General features: G+C 43.3%; 2 protein-coding genes across 2 annotated transcripts; both read left to right on the top strand.

Moving 5' to 3' along the window:
- Nucleotides 1–3,282: 3,282 nt before the first annotated feature.
- On the top strand, nt 3,283–10,573 carry LOC311106962 (uncharacterized protein; the record flags this gene model as incomplete). Its single annotated transcript, XM_084149378.1, has 5 exons — nt 3,283–3,897; nt 5,569–6,277; nt 6,453–6,703; nt 9,125–9,304; nt 10,364–10,573. 5 exons carry the CDS (start codon nt 3,283–3,285, stop codon nt 10,571–10,573), a joined length of 1,965 nt encoding a protein of 654 aa, XP_084005504.1.
- Nucleotides 10,574–14,398: 3,825 nt separating this feature from the next.
- Nucleotides 14,399–20,388, top strand: LOC311126899 (CD209 antigen-like protein D; the record flags this gene model as incomplete). The annotated part of the gene is made up of 6 exons (XM_084158591.1): nt 14,399–14,588; nt 14,770–14,862; nt 18,351–18,515; nt 19,075–19,226; nt 19,685–19,803; nt 20,226–20,388. The coding sequence occupies 6 exons, from the start codon at nt 14,399–14,401 to the stop codon at nt 20,386–20,388; spliced, it is 882 nt and encodes a 293-aa protein (XP_084014717.1).
- Nucleotides 20,389–22,313: the final 1,925 nt, after the last annotated feature.

Raw genomic sequence — 22,313 nt, 5'->3', positions numbered from 1 at the left:
CCTTGTCACCTATCTTTTTACCCACAGACTAACAGCCCTGGTGCTCTCTGTCTCTCATTCTATTCTTTCTTTTTCTATGCTTGTCCTAGAGGGGAGAAGAGCTGACAAATCAAAACTGAGGATTGTTACGGAGCCCCATGAGGAACACCTGACGCTGCGCTGACTTCTCTCTCCTGGATGCTCTCCTGCCCAAACTGTCCCGTTGTGTTTCACTGCCTCTAAACCCCCTTACCCCAAATAGTTGCCCTAATGACCATAGATCTAGGATTGTACCCAATCCCAGTTTTAACTCCAACTCCCTCTCTCTCTTTGTCTCTCTCTCCCCCACACCCCACACACACAGGCACACAATATCGTTTTTAAATTAGTGTTGTAATTATGCTCTTATTTGGTTACATATGTGTTAACTGTTCTTACTTCTATTGTCAATTCTGTTGTTAATTTGTTGTTAATGTTATTACCAATTTAAATAAATGTATTTTATGCACAAATGTATAATTTTTCTTACATTTAGATTTCAGGGAGAATTTCACTGTATATTTACAGCATTATACTGGCACCAGAGTTGCCAGCTCAATACTGTAATATTGCTGTAATATATTTGACAATACTATTTTCCTTACTGTAAAACATTACATCATCCCCTTACAGAAGGGATGCTGTAATATGTTTTACAGTATGGAATAGTACTGTAAAATATATTACAGCATATCGGCTGTAAAGCAAAATTACAGTATTAAGCTGGCAACTCTGGTGCAAGTATAATGCTGTACATTTACAGGGAAAAGTTTTACTGTGCATCCCTTTAATAATTGCTTTGTAATGACCTAGTAAGGGAGTTGTTTTCAAGTCTTCCTATTTGCAGCTGTGTAACAATAAAAACTGCTTAGCAACAGGTGTCAGAATGTGTAATTACTAATCAATTATCAAATTACTATAAGAACATGTTAATACAATGTTGTTACAAGGGTAATTGCAGCATTACTTACTATATACGTTTAGAGCAAGTTAATGTAAAGTGTTACCCTGCATTGTAATCCAAATAATTATATTACCTCAGAATAAAATACTCTGTGGTTGTTAATATGATGATGCACAAATCATGTGTGACGCAGAAACGCTTCAAAAGTCATGTCTGATTTCTCTAGTGTGTTTAAGAGAGTGAAAACAGACAGTGGAGAGTTCATTTGCAGATTAATGTGTCATCCATACTCTACATCTGTTCACACATCCAGTAGCGGCGAATTCCTCATTAAAACATGCTTAGGCATACTACTTAGTTTATTCTACCGCATTATTTTTCTAATCCACTGTAGAAGTTGAAATATAGCATGCTGACATATCAAGAATTGCCAACTTGATCAAATTATGTTTTATGTATTATTCCGAATTTATTGTATCTGATTAAAGGTAGACTCCATGATATGACGCAGATGCCGAAAGTAAACGGCATATTGGGTAAATTTCCGCAACAACTAAGAGCATTGACGTGCAAGGCTCAACTTCTCTGCTCTTTTGGTCCCGTGGCTACTGTGTGAGAGAGAAGTGTTGCATCTCGCTCATCTCAATATCTGTGGTGCTGCTTTTGGCAATGTAATTTTGCTCTACCTTTAAATACACTGGATTAAGTATGACTAATGTGACAAATAAATAAACTCACAATAATCTGATCAAAATATAGGACTGGGGATTATATTTTTAGAAGTATGCCTAGGCCTATCGGTAGGTGTGGTGAATTGATGATGGCCATGGGGATCGGTAAGAGGCTTATAAGGCAGTGTCCTTGAGCAATCTGTTACCTTCTCCTGGTTTTGCCTCACTGACCCTCTATTCAGGAACTGCTGAATTAGTTGAGGCTTTATACCTACTCTTAGAATGTTTGCAGTCAGGTGGTTTGATGGACGTCAATCTCTGACTACACATTACGAATAACATAAATATTCATACTAACAATGCTCATTGTTAAATGCTATTCCCCAGATAAAAAGGTGCATAAACAGCATTCTCATATATCCCTGGTCAAGAGCAGTTATTTCCATTACTGTACATTGTAACTCAGGGCTACTGTGCTATCCTAGTCTGTACACACCTCCTCAATCACACTGGCACTATTTGTGGCTCTTTCAATATATTTTATTTGGTGTTAGCCCCTTGTCTCGGACAACTGTTCCCGTTGTTCCAGTATGAATAACGTCCTAGCCCTGCATAGTAAACTGCCTGTCTGTCCACATTAAAATGAAAACCATCATTCATTAACTTCATCCTGCTGGCTGCCTTGTAATCTGATTACACTGCCCAGGGGGGTTCTCAGCTGTTGGCATCATTCACTTCAAGCCATTGCTGGCTCATTGAAAACCAATAGCGGTGACTGATTGACTAAATAATTGTAGTTGAATTGCTTATAATATGCCATTTAGCAGACTCTTTTATCCAAAGCGACTTACAGTCATGCGTGCATACATTTTTACGTATAGGTGGTCCCGGGGATCAAACCCACTACCCTGGCATTACAAGCGCCATGCTCTACCAATTGAGCTACAGAGGACCAACAGGACCAACTTATGATCCTAGCTCCCTTACTCCCAACCCCTGCTGTGCTCGAGTTCTGTCATTGCCATCCCATTCCACTGTACTGTTCAGTATATCAATGTACTTCTGATCAAGCCCTCGTATATTGCTGTTGTTGTTTATTCACTGAAGTGATAGCATAAGGTTTGAAATAATTAATATTTCCCAAGACTTAAAAAAAGTATTTCCAATTAATGACTAATCGCCGTTTGTCTTTTCCTTCCAGACGAGAGCACCATTGGACCTCATGGATGGATAGAAGACGGCTATAAAGGGATTATTTTGGCTGCCGAACACAGGAGGCACGCTGTGCCAAGAGGGATCAACTGGAGGCAGACACTTCAACAGCCATTTATCCTGTTATGGAACCAACGTGCGTTGTTTGATACAGCAACACGGTGATAAAGCGCTAACGGCTTTAGCAGAGAGACAAGGTCCGGCGTGTTGGAATACTTCTCGAAGGAATTTACCCTGTTGGACAGGGGATTTAGGGATTTTTTGCCATGTGTCAAATCAGCTTGCCAGCCACCCCAAATGACAGTCTCCCTTGACAGGAGAGAAGCGAGTCGTCAACGAAAGATGGCCGACAACGCCATCCCACCCCTGATGCTTTTGTCTACAGGGCAAATGCGTTGGGGTGGAGTACTTCCAGGTTTCATCCTACCCTCTTTCCCTCTTTTTTCTCTACTCCTCTATGCTCTCATATCTTCCTCAATGGCTGTTGTTAGTTTGCCGGGATTAGACTATGACTATGGAGCCCAGCCCAAGTTTGTTTGCACCCCAATTCCAGCGGACGCAGACCCCAGCTGCTTCACACCAGGTGGGGCAGCACACGGACCTGCCCACGACAGACCCAGCAGTAATGGGCATCATGGACCTGCTGCAGGGGCACCCAATGGTAATGGCAGGAGGCCGATGGGAATGGGAATGGGGATAGGAATATCAGACGAGGCCAAATCCACCATCCTGCACCTTCGAGAGAGCCTGGTGCGGCAAAAGGAGACCATCTTAGACCAGCGGGAGACAATCAGGGAACTGACTGCCAAGCTGACCCTCTGTGAGGGCTTTGGCCGGGGGGTGGGTCATCACGATGACCATCACGACGACCACCATGGACCCGCGCGTCACAACTCCCATCACCCGAGCTCGCACCACTCCTACCATGACACTGACCACCATGGGGACCCACACTACCCACTGAACAACGGGCACCGATCAGACCCACACCACAGAGGAAAGGACAACTCTGGGAGCAAGCATGGGGCCTTCTCCCCTGAGCAGACTAGGAAAACACTACAGACACTCAAGGAGAGGCTGGAGAACTTGCAGGTGAGTGGAAACAGCATCAAGGGATGAGTAGGAAAAGGGATAGGAAGCTTATTTGCCCTTTGTGTAAATAGAGGTCATCTTATGCGTCACTACGGGACACTGTTTGTCTCGCTACTGACCTGAAATTAAGCACGACAAAGGGTGTTTTCCGGCTTTCTCCCACGCCTTGAGGATATAAGTGGCCTACAGCCCAAGCTCCATCCGTGTGTGCGTATGAAGACCTAAATTGATTAGTTAATTATCCTGACTCTCACCATAGGGTAGTCTTGCACTGATGCCATGGGAATTTATGAAGCCTAGGAGAGGGTCCTGTTGAGTGATTGTATGACATTATGACCATTGACACTAACAACCAACTGAACACAGTTTATTTATTTATTTTGTACTCTTAATTTTCCCATGCATTAATTAAGTTCCTGTATAGATTCAAAATCCAACTTAATTGACAACTATTTTTGGGATTATGAAAGATATTTTTTTTAACTCTAATGAATTATTTTTTCTCATTATTAACCATCTGTGTTATCAATTCAGAGGACCAACAGGTCGCTTAAAGTGATTCTAGCACTCCATATTGAATTGTAAGACTTGCTATAAGACTTGGTATACAGTCTTAGACAAAAAGGTGCTATCTACAACTTCAAAGGGTTCTTCGGCTGTCCCCATAAGAGAACCCTTTGGGGGTGGGGGGGGGGGGGAATCGATATATCTGCCGATATAGTGTTTTACAGCAGGGAGATTAAAAAGTGAAAATGTTCCACACTGAGTTCTCTTATATTGCAATCCAAAAGAGCAATTGTCAAAAAACATTGCTTCAAATGTTGATTTCTTACATTGTGACAATAATGACAATTCACTTTTTTTCATCCCATTTATTGAATATCAGTTATCGGTGGATTTGTCAGCCAATATCGATATATCGGTATGAGGCCAATATCGGCCGATAATATAGATGAAACGATATATTGGTCAGGCTCTAAAAAGAAACTGTTACCAAAAATTATTGCTATAAAACATCAGATAGGCTTATAGCCTATACAAGCATTAATAACACTTAATAACACTGGTGGTTCATAGAAAGTGTTACCAAGAATCCTTTGTCTTGAGGGTGACAAAGACAGTACAGCTGAGATTGGAGTTCCGTCACCTAACAGGATGTCTATGCCACAAACCGGTGTCCAAGCATTGCAGGGTGCTAGACACCTTCAATGCCAATTAGCATCATCCATAGTGATGAGCTAATAATCTTGGTGTGCTCTGGCACTGAGTAAAGCTGGATTTGATCAGAGACACTGACAGAAGTGGAGATAGGGAAGGAAGGAGGTTGCCAGGGAGAGAGGAGCAGGCTTTAAATGTCCTTATGCCTAACCAAATTATTATTATTTCATTTATCTGCCCACTTGGAGAGATTAGGAGTAGCACAATATGGCCGAATTAAGCAACCCAGAACGGGCTTAAGTAGAAGAGGTGTCTTTAAAACAAAACAAAATATTAATGCATTTGAGCATCCTTTAAAAAAAAAATACAATTCAGCTCTTTAAAAGTTATATTATGGAAATACATTTCCACTGATATGCTCCACAAAGTTTTAATAACCAAGCACATGGACTAATAATAAGGTATGCAAACATTTCCTATTATAACTATTATTAATTATCTCTCTTTCTCCAGGCCAGGAATTCCTCCAGCTCCTACTCAAGCTCTCTGAGAGACCTCCTGCAACGCAAAGTCAATGCACTTGAGAAGCAGCTCAACAATCACTACGGTGGGCATCATGATTATGGTCACCATGACGACCACCACGATGACCACCACGACGACCACCACGATGACCATCCTGACGACCACCACGATGACCACCATGAACCCGGTCACCACGATGACCACCATGATGATCATCACGATGACCACCACGGACCCGGTCACCACGACGATCACCATGATGACCATCACGACACCCACACCCCCACCCGCCACAACAACCGCCACAACAACCGTCAAAACAGTCACCATGATGACCATCACTATGACCGACACTATGACCACCATTATGATCGTAGCAATGGCCGCCATGACATCCACCATAACGACCACCATGACGATCACCATGATGACCATCCCGATGACCGTCTTGGCGAACACCATGACGACCATCATGATGATCACCACGACGACCACCACGATGATCTTCACGATGACCACCATGATGACCACCATGGAAATGGTCCCCATGATGATGATCACCATGGCAATGATGACCATGGCCATCACCCTCGTCCATCCTATAACAGCAAGCCGCCAGCTCCAAGACCTCTTGGCCGTGGACACAACAAGCTGGAAACTGTGCTGAGCCACCTTAACCACAGGAACACTGACCCTGGTATTGAAACTCTCTGATAATAATCCACTTTGATACTGTATACTCTTTTCCGAGATATATCATGCATTCCGTATTGCAGCTGCAGGGACAGATATTCAGAATGTTTTGGCAAATTACTTTAATTTCACACCTCAGCTGTTCATTGCTCATATTTAGCTGTTTTGTATTCCAACAGGTAGCCGGAAAAAGCCAAAGAGTCCGGATGCTTTCCAGATTGGCTTCCCTATGCGCACTAACTACATGTATGGAAGGATAAAAAGGACCCTACTCAACGAAATCTTCGCCCTCACTGTCTGCCTCTGGATAAAAGGGGGATCAGGGCCTGGCCTCGGCACGCCCTTCTCCTACTCTGTCCCGGGACAGGCCAACGAACTGGTTCTGATCGAATGGGGCAACAACCCCATGGAACTACTGGTTAACGACAAGGTAAGAGCATGATTGAATATTTTGCATATTTTCACATTGTGCCCCTAGTGACCAATTTGCGAAGATATGTATTCTCTGCCCTCACTTCTTACACACATACAGTGCATTTGGAAAGTATTCAGACCCCTTGACCTTTTCCACATTGTTACGTTACAGCCTTATTCTAAAATGGATTAAATGAAAAATTGTCCTCATCAATCTACACACAATACCCCATAATGAGAAAGCGAAAACAGGTTGAGACATTTTTGCATATGTATTAAAAATAAAAAAACAGAAATACCTTATTTACATAATTATTCAGAACCTTTGCTATGAGACTCGAAATTGAGCTCAGGTGCATCCTGTTTCCATTGATCATCATTGAGATGTTTCTACAACTTGATTGGAGTCCACCTGTGGTAAATTCAATTGATTGTACATGATTTGGAAAGGTACACACCTGTATATGTAAGGTCCCACAGCTGACAGTGCATGTCAGAGCAAAAAACAAGTCATGAGGTCGAAGGAACTGTCCGTAGAGCTCCGAGACAGGATTGTGTCGAGGCACAGATCTGGGGAAGGGTACCAAAAAATGTCTGCAGCATTGAAGGTCCCCAAGAACACAGTGGACTGCCAAACTTAGCAATCGGGGGAGAAGGGCCTTGGTCAGGGAGGTGACCAAGAAGCCGATGGTCACTCTGATAGAGCTCCAGAGTTCTTCTTTGGAGATGGGAGAAACTTCCAGAAGGACAACCATCTCTGCAGTACTCCACCAATCAGGGCTTTATGGTAGAGTGGCCAGACTGAAGCCACTCCTCAGGCACATGACAGCCTGCTTGGAGTATGCCAAAAGGCACCTAAAGGACTCTCAGACCATGACAAAAAAGATTCTCTGGTCTGATGAAACCAAGATTGAACTCTTTGGCCTGAATGCCAAGTGTCACATCTGGAGGAAACCTGGCACCATCCCTACGGTGAAGCATGGTGGTGGCAGCATCATGCTGTGGGGATGTTTTTCAGTGCAAGAGACTGGGAGACTAGTCAGGATTGAGGGAAAGATGAATGGAGCAAAGTACAGAGAGATCCTTGATGAAAACCTGCTCCAGAGAGCTCAGGACCTCAGACTAGGGGCGAAGGTTCACCTTCCAACTGGACAACAACCTTAAGCACACAGGCAAGATAACGCAGGAGTGGCTTCGGAACAAGTCTCTGAATGTCCTTGAGTGGCCCAGCCAAAGCCCAGACTTGAACCTGATCGAAATCTCTGGAGATACCTGAAAATAGCTGTGCAGCGACGCTCCCCATCCAACCTGACAGAGCTTGAGAGGATCTGCAGAGAAGAATGGGAGAAACTCCACAAATAAAGGTGTGCCAAGCTTGTAGTGTCATACCCAAGAAGACTCAAGGCTGTAATCGCTGCCAAAGGTGCTTCAACAAAGTACTAAGTAAAAGGTCTGAATACTTATGTAAATGTAATATTTCAGTTTTTTATTTGTAATAAATGTGTAAAAATGTCTAAAAACCTGTTTTTGCTTTGTCATCTTGGGTTATTGTGTGTAGATGGTGAGGTGGAAAAAACAATTTAATACATTTTAGAATAAGGCTGTAACGTAACAAAATGTTGAAAAAGTCAAGGGGTGTGAATACTTTCCGAATGCACTGTACATTCTTCTACTGTATAGTTTCTTACTATGATGTGTCATACTTAACATTTAGAAAGGAGTGTTTCAACATTTCTATCATCATTTTAAGTAAGCTTATGTTATCAGTCAGTTGCCCCATTGGCAGCACAAGTGGAAATCAATCACATCAAGGCAAGCAAGCTCACACTTCAGTGGCAGGTGACTCCATTGTCATCCAATCAGGCACCAGAATTCGATTTATCTCCTGTCCTCAAGGAACGAGGCAGGAGGCAGTTGTGGCAGTTACAGTTCACCTGCAGCCTGCTCTCACCCCGTCTTGCCCCCTTACAGACAGTGGCCCTGTCCTCATCTATCATCCTCCCTAATGGCATAAGACCTCAGAGGGCAAAGGGCAAGCAGCTTACCTAGCACAGTCATGCGGAGAGGCGTCTCATGACAGGGAGGACGCTGGGATAGACACATGGTCTGGGCCCATACTGTACCTGTGCATGAGTCAGGGGTTCACCGAGACAAGAGGGGATTTGGTGGTTCAACCTGGGAGATCTACCTATTCACAAAACCTGACAAATCTTTCATAAAATATCTCCCAAAAACAAAAAAACATTTGTGTTGAATTTTTTCTAAATGCCCAAGACAATGAGGCTACAGTCAGCCAATATACCAATAAATTAACCTAGTAATAATCTCTCTTTCTCCGAACAGAACTTTGCCCTTTTCTCTCACAGAAATCTTTTGTTTAGACCCTTTGGATTGAGCCAATCAATCAATCAGCCAGTGTCTCTATTTCTCTGCACAGGCAGTGACGTTGCCCATGGCAATGACAGATGGGAAGTGGCACCACCTGTGCATGACATGGTCAACACATGATGGGCATTGGGAGGCCTTCCAGGACGGCGTAAAAAGGGGGTCTGGAGAGAACCTATCTGCATGGCATCCCATCAAGCCTGGTGGAGTCTTTATTCTGGGCCAGGAACAGGTACAACTATATGTTTTCTCTCTATGAATTTGCATACTCAAAGTTCTGAAGAACATATAAAAGCTGGAATAAGAACTGAAATTTCAAACAGTGCCCACTGCTGCCTCCAAATGTTACCAGCAGGGAATTACCTGTCACAATTACAGTGTGTGTGTTTGCTGATTTTAGGCTTTGCAGAACACAAAAAGCTGTTAATACAATCATGTTAAAGCGGATTATCATTTAGTTGTGTCCTGAGAAGACACAGGCTATTGCCAAAAACTAAGCTTAGAAATCAACTTCAGCATTTTAGCTAATTAGCAACTACTTACTACTTTTTGCTACTTTGCAACTAGTAGCATGTTACCTAACCCTTCCCCTAACCTTAATCCTAACCTTTAACCTTACTCCTAACCCTAACCTTAACCCCTAACCCATAGCCTAGCTAACGTTAGCGTTAGCCACCTAGCTAACATTAGCCACAACATATCATATGAATTGTAATTCATAACATATCATACGACATGGATGATGGACATCCACAAATTAATTCATACCATACAAAACATAACATATCAAACTAATTGGAATGTCCCAGATTTACGTTTACATTGTTACATCTACCCCTGAGTCCAGATTGGAGCATCTGCTAAATGACTAAAATGTATATGTAAAATAACTGATCCCTCTGAAGCATATTACAGCTAAAACTGTTGCTAATGCTTCAAATTCATCACTCGGTTTGGGCTTCCTTGGGAGATCCACTCTGACCAGGGTTCAAATGTCATGTCTAGTGCATTCCAGGAAGTGACTGATGATTTAGGCCACAAACAAAAAGTTACCATGAGACTAGGCCATGAAATGGTTTAAGTACGAAGGTTGATTGATCTGAACTGCCTAGTTTTAGAACGTTGTTGGCGATTAACCAACCTTGTTTTGAAGGGGAAAAAGGTGGAAACTCAAAGACGAGACAAATCTGTTTAAATAATTGTGTATTGATATTTTATTGTGGGACATCTAGTACTTGTACATGTTTTGTGGACCTTTAGTCTTAACAATTACCCTGTGCTTTCCTAACAGGATACCCTAGGTGGCCGATTTGATGCCACCCAGTCCTTCGTGGGCGAGATGTCAGACCTCCAATTGTGGTCCCGCGTTCTCACACCCAATGAAATCTACAGCCAGGCTTCCTGCGGAGGTCACCTGGCGGGTGACCTCATCTCCTGGACAGAGGCAGTGGTCGAGCTTCACGGCGGGGTCACCAAATACCCCTTTGACCCCTGCCACTAAGGACTAACCCACTCTGCCTCATCAAAATGGCTGGTCACCAAGCCCCTGATATCAGTTAACCAGCTGTCTGGTGTGGCAGCAGGGCTCTGTGTGCTACGCTGCAGACACATGACAGGCCCTTAGCAACAAACCAAGCTGGCCCTTAGCAACTAGAACGGGCCATTCTGCTATTTTGCCATCCCTTTCCTCTCTGTTCTGCCTTACCCCTCGCTGGGCCGAGGAACTGGGAAGACTTTCAAAGGCTGGATTTAACTGAATGGCCATGACCGCTGCTGCTCCCGGGATCCAATACCGGTAATAGGATTCCCTGTCTCTAAATGGGTCCACCCATGTATGCCCCGGCCTTAGCAAAGCCCTTTATCAGTCAGGTGTTCAAAGAATCATAACATTTTACTGGGACATATTATGCTGGGATATGGTTCTCAAAATCCTAATACTCCAGATGTTATTTGTTCATCTTTCTGTTTTTGACTGGTGAGCAGGATGATACCAGTGACTAAAAGGAACGCACTGAGGTAGAATGCTCATAAACCAACTGTGGAACATTTTGAAATTAATCAACTAAAGGCACTCAAAACAGAGCCATGCAGATAGCAAGTGTATGAGGTAGAAGACATTGATAATGATTTGATGATTGAATGTGATGAATGTGAGGTATTACATTGTATTTTTTGTACATGAAGATGGAAGATCTCACCTAGGGATTTTTTTTGGGGGGGTGGATTTTAGGACTCTATCTTTCTCACAAAAATGTTAGAGGACTATTTTTTACTACTGTGTTGTACACACAAACAACTGATCAACATTCCACTGGATTTTTCAGATAAATTTAGCTCGTACAAATAGCTGATGGTATTCTGCTTTTGGTTGAGGATTTGCTTTGTCTATTTGCGAAAACATTGTATTTTTGTAAGTATGCCTATGTGTTTTAAAAAAGTTGAAAATTGACATTTTGTCAACTGGATTATCTGTTTTAATACAGGAATATCTGTTATAACACAGCAAAGCTTTTGGGTATGGTTTCGATGTGTATTTCTATCAGTGTGTCTGAAATGGCTGCCAGGATTTATGAAACACCAGAGTTGAAGTTGTCAAGTCTGACATGTGGACATGAGCCTGCATAAACACAGGTTAACTGGCTGTCAAGAGGTATAAGGTAATGCTGATCTCCATGGTAACTTGTGGTTTACAGTGGGATTTACCTTACAAGTAGAGCTCTGATCTAGATGGACTATTTCCGTGCTGTCATAGCATACACATCCTCTTAAATACAATCACACATGCATGCACATGCACACAAAACAGCTTGAAAAAAAAAAGCAACGCTGTAATGGTCTAAATGCTTATATTCACTGTCAACCTCACGTAATGTTTGTTTTTCTATTAATTGGGTCCTATGTTTTTATGCCTGTAAAATGCTTATAAAAATAATTAAAAAAAAAAAAAAAAAAAAATATATATATATATATATATATATATATAGCCTCTCTTGAATATCAACTGTCAAATTACATAAACAAATACAAAACATTTTTTTTTTTTTGTAAATATAAGGCATTGTACACAACAACGCATCCTTTCCTTGTCTAGCCTTTCATTGCATATGGTCATCCCTTTTCTGTCTGTAAAGCATACAAATGAGGAATTTATTTAATTGTATTTGTTTACTTACCCCCATTTCACTGTAGGCTATTAAGTTCAGAATGTCTATCATCTCATTGAGTCACATGAACACTGATCATAAAATGGTAATCTGTTGTTGCCATGGTGATAGTATAGAACTCGGCTGGACATGCCCCCTGACAACTAATAATCATTACAACCATTACAGTACACAACCATTACAGTAGGCTACGTTTGTAAATATTTGTTAATGCACCTTTGTGAGAGGACATAGTGGTCTGGATTGTTTTATAAGAGTTTATAATGCCAAGTTGAGCATTAAAAACCCATGCTCCCATTTTCTGTTCCTAATAGTGGGCCAAATGTATGTGAAGTAAAAAAAAATATATATATGTTTCTCATTTGTTACATATAAAAAATACTATTGATTAATGAATGCTAATATAACTGTATATAATTCAGGTTAAACATAGCATTAAATACAGTTTTATAACCAGGATCTATGTTGCTTCCATAAAGTTTGCTTAATCTCGCCTTTGGTATACATTTTAATCTGTATATAAATACTTTTTTTCCTTGTCTGTAAATATTGAACAACCTTTTACTTATTAATTATTGTGTGTTTGGTCAAAAGTCCCTTTCCTTTGTGTGTAAGCCAAAATTGTAAAATGAATCATAAAACTGAAATGAGGAAGACATGCATTAACTCTGTTAAATATTTGTAAATAAAATCAAGATTTTGAAAAAAATTATTGCATATCTCATGAATGGATATTTCATGTAATTTCTTTCATTGCTGGTCAGTCTTAACCTGAAAGGCTGGTGTTGGTCCAATATTTTGCTCCAGTCAAGCAGTAACACTCCTAATTAAAGCATTGAATAAAGACTGTTAATATTTGTTAAAACTGTGATTAGTAGAATTGGATGTGTTACTGCTTGGATGGAGCAAAAGCTTGCAAGGTAAGATTTCCAAACATGGAGTATGCTGGGAAGGGCAGCTACTGCTGTATTGCTTACACATTTCCAGTCCCTTTACAGATCTGTGAACACCAAAGGGGTAAAGGATGGGGGCCTACATACAAAGGAAGCAGAGGCATGACTCATGATGATCATTCGGAGTCCACCTTGTTGGCCACAAGAGGGTGTGAGGTGTTCTGTATGTTCAGTAGCCTATATCATCATGACGGCTTAAAGACCAAATAAAAGTCAAAATTAGAATGCTGCAGCTTTGTTTTCTATGCTTTAAAGTGGCAATAAGCACAATAACAAAGATCATACATCATATATAATCTACAAGATAAGAAGAACAAAGTATGATACGAAATACATTTACTTTTGGCAAGGCTTGGGCACAATATAGGCTAGGTTTGGAATATCCAACAGCAATAGCAATGCTACAGGTCCTCATATTTTTAAGGATAAAACTGTAGCCTATATTAACTCACAATATTAACTATAGCCTCGGATCTGTACAGTATGTTTTTTTCTTTCGTATAGCACTTTCAAACCCCCAAGAATGTTGTACGCCTTTGATATTTGCCTATGTTGAGAACAGAGCTGATAAGCGTGCAGAGGGTGCGTGCTGTTGGAAGAATTCAAATCCTGTGGCTGCCGGTCTTAACTGGCTGGTGTTTATCAGTTGCCAAAACAAGACTCTCACACAGCCTACAAATGGGCCCGCTTAAAAGCATAACATAGCACCTAAGCCGCGTCGGTTGAAACAGATATGATTATGGATTATTGAGGATGAGGGGATAAGGGGAATGTTTGGCAACACTGTAGGTGTCAAAGTATAGATACGCTCTGCATTTTTAAACAATAGCAGTTGTTATCTAAGCACGGAGGGCATTTGAATAGAAGTCTTGGGGTTGTACATTGTGTTTTGTTATGGCCTACATACTGATTGCTGACATCTTTATTTTGGGTGCCATGTTGAATTGGTCTGACCAAGACAACACCTACAAACCAGGGCCAGGTTTCCCAAAACCAATTTAAGGCTAAGTTAATCTTAGAACCATAAGATCCTTAAGATGTTTTGGGAAACCGGGCGCTGGAGAACCACAGATATTCTTAACAGAAACGTCACCACAAGCTACATAAAGTTCTTACAAGTTGTCCGAAAACATCAAAATAGAATAAGGGTGTTTGACCATAATAAAAATGTTTCCTGCCTAACAGGTTTTGCTATCAAATGTACTTTGCATGAAACTAAGGGTGACATACCGTCTCAACGCTCATTTGGGAGGTGGAACTCAGGAGTGCTGGATCTATTCTCTGTCTCCAGAAGTCTCCGACTGCTCTGGGAGAATGGGAGTCATAACACCAGGGGAGAATGGGATGTCTGGACCAGGCCTGCTACATCCTAAAAAGACGGAGGGGTCAACAGAGAGAGGTGATGCCGTTACCATAAGATGATAGCACATTTTATCCAAAGAAAAAAGCTCAGATCAAGTCCAAGTCTGGATTAATGCCTGTTTGATGTCTAAAATACACAATGCTGTATTTTTTTGTGTGAAATATGTCTATAGTGACATTACTGTGTGTGGCTGAACTATTCCCCCTACCCCTCTCAGATTGGTGGTTTACACAGTACAGACAGTTATCACATTACCTGGCCCTGCTCTGTTTTCTACTGACCATGGCCACACTCCTACAGACCTTTTACTGTGAGTATTATTAGGTCATCATTTATTATTAAATAGATTCAAGGGTCAGAAATAGGAGTCAACTGATTGACATTGTTATGGAAGGTCAAGACTTGAGGTTTTAACCCTAACTTGACCTTTTAATTATAATTGGCTCTCAATGCTACCTCATCCTACATTTTTACATTTACATTTTAGTCATTTAGCAGACGCTCTTATCCAGAGCGACTTACAGGAGCAATTAGGGTTAAGTGCCTTGCTCAAGGGCACATTAAAGTCATTTAGCAGACGCTCTTAGCCAGAGCGACTCACAAATTGGTGCGTTCACCCTATAGCCAGTGGGATAACCACTTTACAATTGGGGGGGGGGGGGGGGGGGGGGGTAGAAGGATTCCTTTATCCTATCCCAGGTATTCCTTAAAGAGGTGGGGTTTCAAATGTCTCCGGAAGGTGGTGAGTGACTCCGCTGTCCTGGCGTCGTGAGGGAGCTTGTTCCACCATTGGGGTGCCAGAGCAGCGAACAGTTTTGACTGGGCTGAGCGGGAACTATGCTTCCGCAGAGGAAGGGGAGCCAGCAGGACAGAGGTGGATGAGCGCAATACCCTCGTTTGGGTGTAGGGACTGATCAGAGCCTGAAGGTACAGAGGTGCCGTTCCCCTCACTGCTCCATAGGCAAGCACCATGGTCTTGTAGCGGATGCGAGCTTCAACTGGAAGCCAGTGGAGTGTGCGGAGGAGGGGGGTGACGTGAGAGAACTTGGGAAGGTTGAACACCAGACGGGCTGCGGCATTCTGGATGAGTTGTAGGGGTTTAATGGCACAGGCAGGGAGGCCAGCCAACAGCGAGTTGCAGTAGTCCAGACGGGAGATGACAAGCGCCTGGACCAGGACCTGTGCCGCTTCCTGTGTAAGGCAGGGTCGTACTCTCCGAATGTTGTAGAGCATGAACCTGCAGGAGCGGGTCACCGCCTTGATGTTGGCGGAGAACGACAGGGTGTTGTCCAGGGTCACGCCTAGGCTCTTCGCACTCTGGGAGGAGGACACAGCGGAGTTGTCAACCGTGATGGCGAGATCATGGAACGGGCAGTCCTTCCCCGGGAGGAAGAGCAGCTCCGTCTTGCCAGGGTTCAGCTTGAGGTGGTGATCCGTCATCCATACTGATATGTCTGCCAGACATGCAGAGATGCGAGTCGCCACCTGGTTATCAGAAGGGGGAAAGGAGAAGATTAGTTGTGTATCGTCAGCGTAGCAATGATAGGAGAGACCATGTGAGGATATGACAGAGCCAAGTGACTTTGTGTATAGGGAGAAAAGGAGAGGGCCTAGAACTGAGCCTTGGGGGACACCAGTGGTGAGAGCACGTGGTGCGGAGACAGCTTCTCGCCACGCCACTTGGTAGGAGCGACCGGTCAGGTAGGACGCAATCCAGGAGTGAGCCGCGCCGGAGATGCCCAGCTCGGAGAGGGTGGAGAGGAGGATCTGATGGTTCACAGTATCAAAGGCAGCAGACAGGTCTAGAAGGACAAGAGCAGAGGAGAGAGAGTTAGCTTTAGCAGTGCGGAGAGTCTCCGTGACACAGAGAAGAGCAGTCTCAGTTGAATGACCAGTCCTGAAACCTGATTGGTTTGGATCAAGAAGGTCATTCTGAGAGAGATAGCAAGAGAGTTGGCTAAAGACGGCACGCTCAATAGTTTTGGAAAGAAAAGAAAGAAGGGATACTGGTCTGTAGTTGTTGACATCAGTGGGGTCGAGTGTTGGTTTTTTGAGAAGGGGAGTAACTCTCGCTCTCTTGAAGACGGAAGGGACATGGCCAGCGGTCAAGGATGAGTTGATCAGCGAGGTGAGGTAGGGGAGAAGGTCACCGGAGATGGTCTGGAGAAGGGAGGAGGGGATGGGGTCAAGCGGGCAGGTTGTTGGGCGGCCTGCAGTCACAAGTCGCAGGATTTTATCTGGAGAGAGAGGGGAGAAAGAAGTCAAAGCATAGGGTAGGGCAGTGTGAGCAGGACCAGCAGTGTCATTAGACTTAACAAACGAGGATCGGATGTCGTCAACCTTCTTTTCAAAGTGGTTGACGAAGTCATCCACAGAGAGAGAGGAGGGGGGGGGGGGGGGGGGGGGATTCAGGAGGGAGGAAAATGTGGCAAAGAGCTTCCTAGGGTTAGAGGCAGATGCTTGGAATTTAGAGTGGTAGAAGGTGGCCTTAGCAGCAGAAACAGATGAAGAAAATGTAGAGAGGAGGGAGTGACAAGATGCCAGGTCGGCAGGGAGTTTAGTTTTCTTCCATTTCCGCTCCGCTGCCCGGAGCTCTGTTCTGTGAGCTCGCAGTGAGTCATCAAGCCACGGAGCTGGAGGGGAGGACCGAGCCGGCCGGGAGGATAGGGGACACAGAGAGTCAAAGGATGCAGAAAGGGAGGAGAGGAGGGTTGAGGAGGCAGAATCAGGAGATTGGAGGGAGAAGGATTGAGCAGAGGGAAGAGATGATAGGATGGAAGAGGAGAGAGTAGTGGGAGAGAGAGAGCGAAGGTTGCGGCGGCGCATTACCATCTGTGTAGGGGCAGAGTGAGTAGTGTGGGAGGAGAGCGAGAGAGAAAAGGAAACAAAGTAGTGGTCGGAGACATGGAGGGGAGTTGCAGTGAGATTAGTAGAGGAGCAGCATCTAGTGAAGATGAGGTCAAGCGTATTGCCTGCCTTGTGAGTAGGGGGGGACGGTGAGAGGGTGAGGTCAAAAGAGGAGAGGAGTGGAAAGAAGGAGGCAGAGAGAAATGAGTCAAATGTGGACATAGGGAGGTTGAAATCCCCCAAAACTGTGAGGGGTGAGCCATCCTCAGGAAAGGAACTTATCAAGGCGTCAAGCTCATTGATGAACTCTCCAAGGGAACCTGGAGGGCGATAGATGACAAGGATATTAAGCTTAAATGGGCTAGTGACTGTGACAGCATGGAATTCAAATGAGGAGATAGACAGATGGGTTAGGGGAAAAATTGAGAATGTCCACTTGGGAGAGATGAGGATTCCTGTGCCACCACCCCTCTGACCAGATGCTCTCGGGGTATGCGAGAACACATGGTCAGATGAGGAGAGAGCAGTAGGAGTAGCAGTGTTTTCAGTGGTAATCCATGTTTCCGTCAGCGCCAGGAAGTCGAGGGACTGGAGATTAGCATAGGCTGGGATGAAGTCAGCTTTGTTGGCAGCAGAACGGCAGTTCCAGAGGCTGCCTGAGACCTGGAACTCCAGGTGTGTGGTGCGTGTAGGGACCACCAGGTTAGAGAGGCAGCAGCCACGCGGTGTGGGGCGTTTGTGTAGCCTGTGCGGAGAGGAGAGAACAGGGATAGGCAGAGGCATAGTTGACAGGCTGCAACAGATGGCTACAATAATGCAGAGGAGATCGGGATGAAATGCACTGAACATCAGGGAAAGGAGAGTGCAGGCCTCCCTCACCAAAAAATCCTCACATTGCACTTTCACTGTTTTGTATCCATGCAATGGGGTCGCGGGGGGGCCATGATGCAGTGGTGCAGATCACCTTGGTCTTCCAATCCCAGTCCACCTTGCAGGAGGTCAGACTCAAAGACCTGACTCAGAAGCTGAACACCCTGAACCACTCCTACCTCCTCCTCTTCCACAAGTACCCAGCACTCAACCAGTACTGTCCCGTCACCAATAGCAACACCAATGGTGAGCACACACATTCATGTTGATCAAACTCTTGCTATGATGCCATTAATTATGAAGAGGTTTGTGTGAGTTTGCATAATCATGTGAGCTCTGCAAGGCCTAATATAACATGAGTGCTTTTAGCTGGGACGTGGAGGATGGCCTATTGGAAAAAATACTCTAATCCAATAATCTGTTCAATATATGGACAGGCAGAGAAAAGATGATGAAGGATCACCAGGATCAACTTAAAATTCCAAAATGGCTGATAATGACAAGATGAGTGAAAATGGGGTACTATCACACTAGGCCTAGGCTCTAGGCTTGGTATCATAATAAGAGCATTGCTTTAGCTATTATCAGATCATATTGTAACACAATATATAATCACCACTTTATGGTTTTAAGAGTATTTTGTATTGATATATTTAGGATATATTTTTATTTATACAGGTGATCCTATAGAGATTGAAAAACCTATTTTACATGGGGGACCTGTTTCACCCCTGTTTCACCCCTGTTCACCTTTACCCCCATAACATTGACTAACCTCTGGCGTAACCTTCCACCTGTTTCACAGAGCGTGTGTGCATGCCGTGCCCAGAGGGATGGGAGTCTTTTGGGGAGAGATGCTACCTATACACACATGACAGACGGGACTGGATTTCCAGCCAGTACCACTGTCTGTCTGTAGGGGGCAACCTTGCCATGGTGAAGAGTGAGGAGGAGCAGGTGCGACAGCCATGAACCCCATCACCCAATGATACTGATACACATTAAGGTTTCTTTGGAGGAATGTATTGTAGCCTATTTCTCAATTCTCAAATGTGGATCTCATTTGAATCAAGAGATGATTTAGAACCTGAATCATGACAAATCAAAATCCTCACAAAAACCCAGAGCTTTGGAGGTAAATGGAGAACTGAGATTTACTGAGAATTACCTGGAACTATTGCCAATATATAGGCTGCTCTATCACTCAAAGCTGTGGTATCCCTTTATACAGTAGGCCTAATACAGACACAAACATAATCTAAGGTCAGTCATTCATGTTTAGGCACATTGCATTCACTGTGCAATGGAGTACATTTGACCCCCTCAGTTAAAGTTAATTATAGATTTAGGAGTTCTACGAAAGTGTAGGGCCATGTCTATTTGAGGCATCCATCTGAGTGTTGCATTTTTCTCAGATCTTCCTGTGGAAGAGAGCCAAGGAGTTGAGCCAGGGAGACTCCTACTGGATCGGCTTAAGGAATGGTAACCCAGGCGGGGCCTGGCACTGGGTGGACGACTCCCCGGTGGAGAAGGGGTAACTTAGAATCTTAACTTAGTTATGGAAGATTTGCCTCTGAGGATAGTCTTGAGCTAAAAAAGGTCCCGTAAATGGATAGAAATATTGTCCAGAAATTACCTGAGTTTGGATCTCAATTCTATCATTTGACGTGGAGTCCTGTATCGAGACTCGAGACTGCATTACGAAAATCACAGTACCATATGAGGATACTTACTGTATGAGATCTCATTGAAGAGATATTGGCATAGTTAAGCTCATTACGAGATAATATTTATTGCCATACGTCCATTTTATATGATGAAACTATATGTATGATGTATTACTTATGTATTACTCTGCATTGATGGTTATTTCATGAAGTAACCAAATGTATTTAAAGTACATGGTCATTTTGTTAAAAAAAAGTCAAACTGATGGAGACTGTGTTACCTCTACAGGTTTTGGGACATATTTTGGGATCACGAGCCAGAGAAGGGGGACACCAGGGAGCTGTGTGCCCGGCTGTCACCAGGAGACAGCCACAGGGCCGGTTGGTACGCCACCATGTGCAAGAACAGCCTGAAGAGCATCTGTGAGAGGACCCAGGGCACCCTGCAGTGACATACTGTCTCAGAAGAGGGGAGAAAGGGGAAGGGAGAGGGTAGGGTAGTCACAGAGTGCAGTATGATTACATTAAATACAAATAATAAGTTGCATGGACTCACTCTGTGTGCAATAATACTGTTTAACATGATGTATGAATGACTATATCATCTCTGTACCCTACACACAATTATCTGTAAGGTCCCTCATTCGAGCAATGAATTTCAAACAGATTCAACCACAAATACCAGACATTGAATATCCCTTTGATCATGGTGAAGTTATTAATTACACTTTGGATGGTGTATGAATACACCCAGTCACTACAAAGATACAGGCATCCTTCCTAACTCAGTTGCCGGAGAGCAAGGAAACTGCTCACGGATTTCACCATGAGGCCAATGGTGACTTTAAACAGTTACAGAGTTTAATGGCTGTGATGAGAGAAAATTGAGGATGGACCAACAACATTGTAGTTACTCAACAATACTAACCTAATTGACAAGAGTGACCAAGGAATCTTTCACAATGGAGCCCTGCATTTTACAATTTCACACATTTTACAAAATATAAATATAAAATACAAGAGAATACAAAAATACAAAATTACAGACACTCTCAAGAAAAATAATCACATTCCTCAACAAAGTCCTTGATCAACATTTTGAACTGCCTGAGAGGCACCAATGTGTCTAGTTTAAGGGAACTCTGAAGATTGTTCCATACATGGGGTGCATGGAAACTAAAGGCTGCTTTTCCAATGTCTGTAGCAACACACAGAATTTCAAGAGTTAGCATCCCTGTGATCGGGAATGGTAACATGTAGTTCTATGGGTACGTAAAGATGTCAGGTATTGTGGGGGTGTCCGACGTAACGTCAAAGAGACCCAACCTACTTACCGATAGAGCAAGTAGTGGTGAGTGCAAAACCTGTCACCTGTGATAAATCGAAGTGCACTATGGAAACACTGCATTCATGTAAATGACGTCACCATAGTCTACGACAGGAAGAAACATTGATTGCATTCTACTATTTAGTGATAGGTATGACCTATTTCTATAGAAGGGCATTTTTATCCTCAGTTTCTTAAAGTAACTGTCCAGTGATTCCAGATTTCTATGAAATATGACTTATAATTAATTACAATACGAGTTAAATAGTTTTCCTTCCAAAAAATGGTAATTAAGTACAGTACCAGTCAAACATTTGGACACACCTACTCATTCAAGGGTTTTCTTTATTTTTACTATTTTCTACATTTTATAATAGTAGTGAAGACATCAAAACTATGAAATAACACATATGGAATCATGTAGTAACCAAAAAAGTGTTAAACAAATCAAAATATATTTTATATTTGAGATTCTTCAACTAGCCACCCTTTGCCTTTATGACAGTTTTGCACACTCTTGGCATTCTCTCAACCAGCTTCACCTGGAATGCTTTTCCAACAGTCTTGAAGGAGTTCCCACCTATGCTGAGCACTTGTTGGCTGCTTTTCCTTCACTGCCGTCCGACTCATCCCAAACCATCTCAATTGGGTTGAGGTCAGGGGATTGTGGAGGCCAGGTCAACTGATGCAGCACTACATCACTCTCCTTCTTGGTAAAATAGCCCTTACACAGCCTGGAGGTGTGTTGGGTCATTGTCCTGTTGAAAAACAAATGATAGTCCCACTAAGCCCAAACCAGATGGGATGGCGTATCGCTGCAGAATGCTGTGGTAGCCATGCTGGTTATGTCACAATCGTTATTAGATGAGACGGACCAAGGCGCAGCGTGATAAGCGTACATTTTATTTAGTACACAACACACAAACAAAACAACAAAATGAACGATACGTGAAGTCCTGAGGTTACAACAACACAAACCTTTACGGAACAAGATCCCACAAACTAACTGGTGCCAACAGGCTGCCTAAGTATGGTCCCCAATCAGAGACA

The sequence above is a fragment of the Coregonus lavaretus genome (genome assembly GCF_964263955.1).
Source record: "Coregonus lavaretus genome assembly, chromosome: 3".
Taxonomy (NCBI): domain Eukaryota; kingdom Metazoa; phylum Chordata; class Actinopteri; order Salmoniformes; family Salmonidae; genus Coregonus; species Coregonus lavaretus.
The sequence above is the reverse complement of the archived record's forward strand: the minus strand, read 5'-3'. Positions and strand labels throughout refer to the sequence as shown.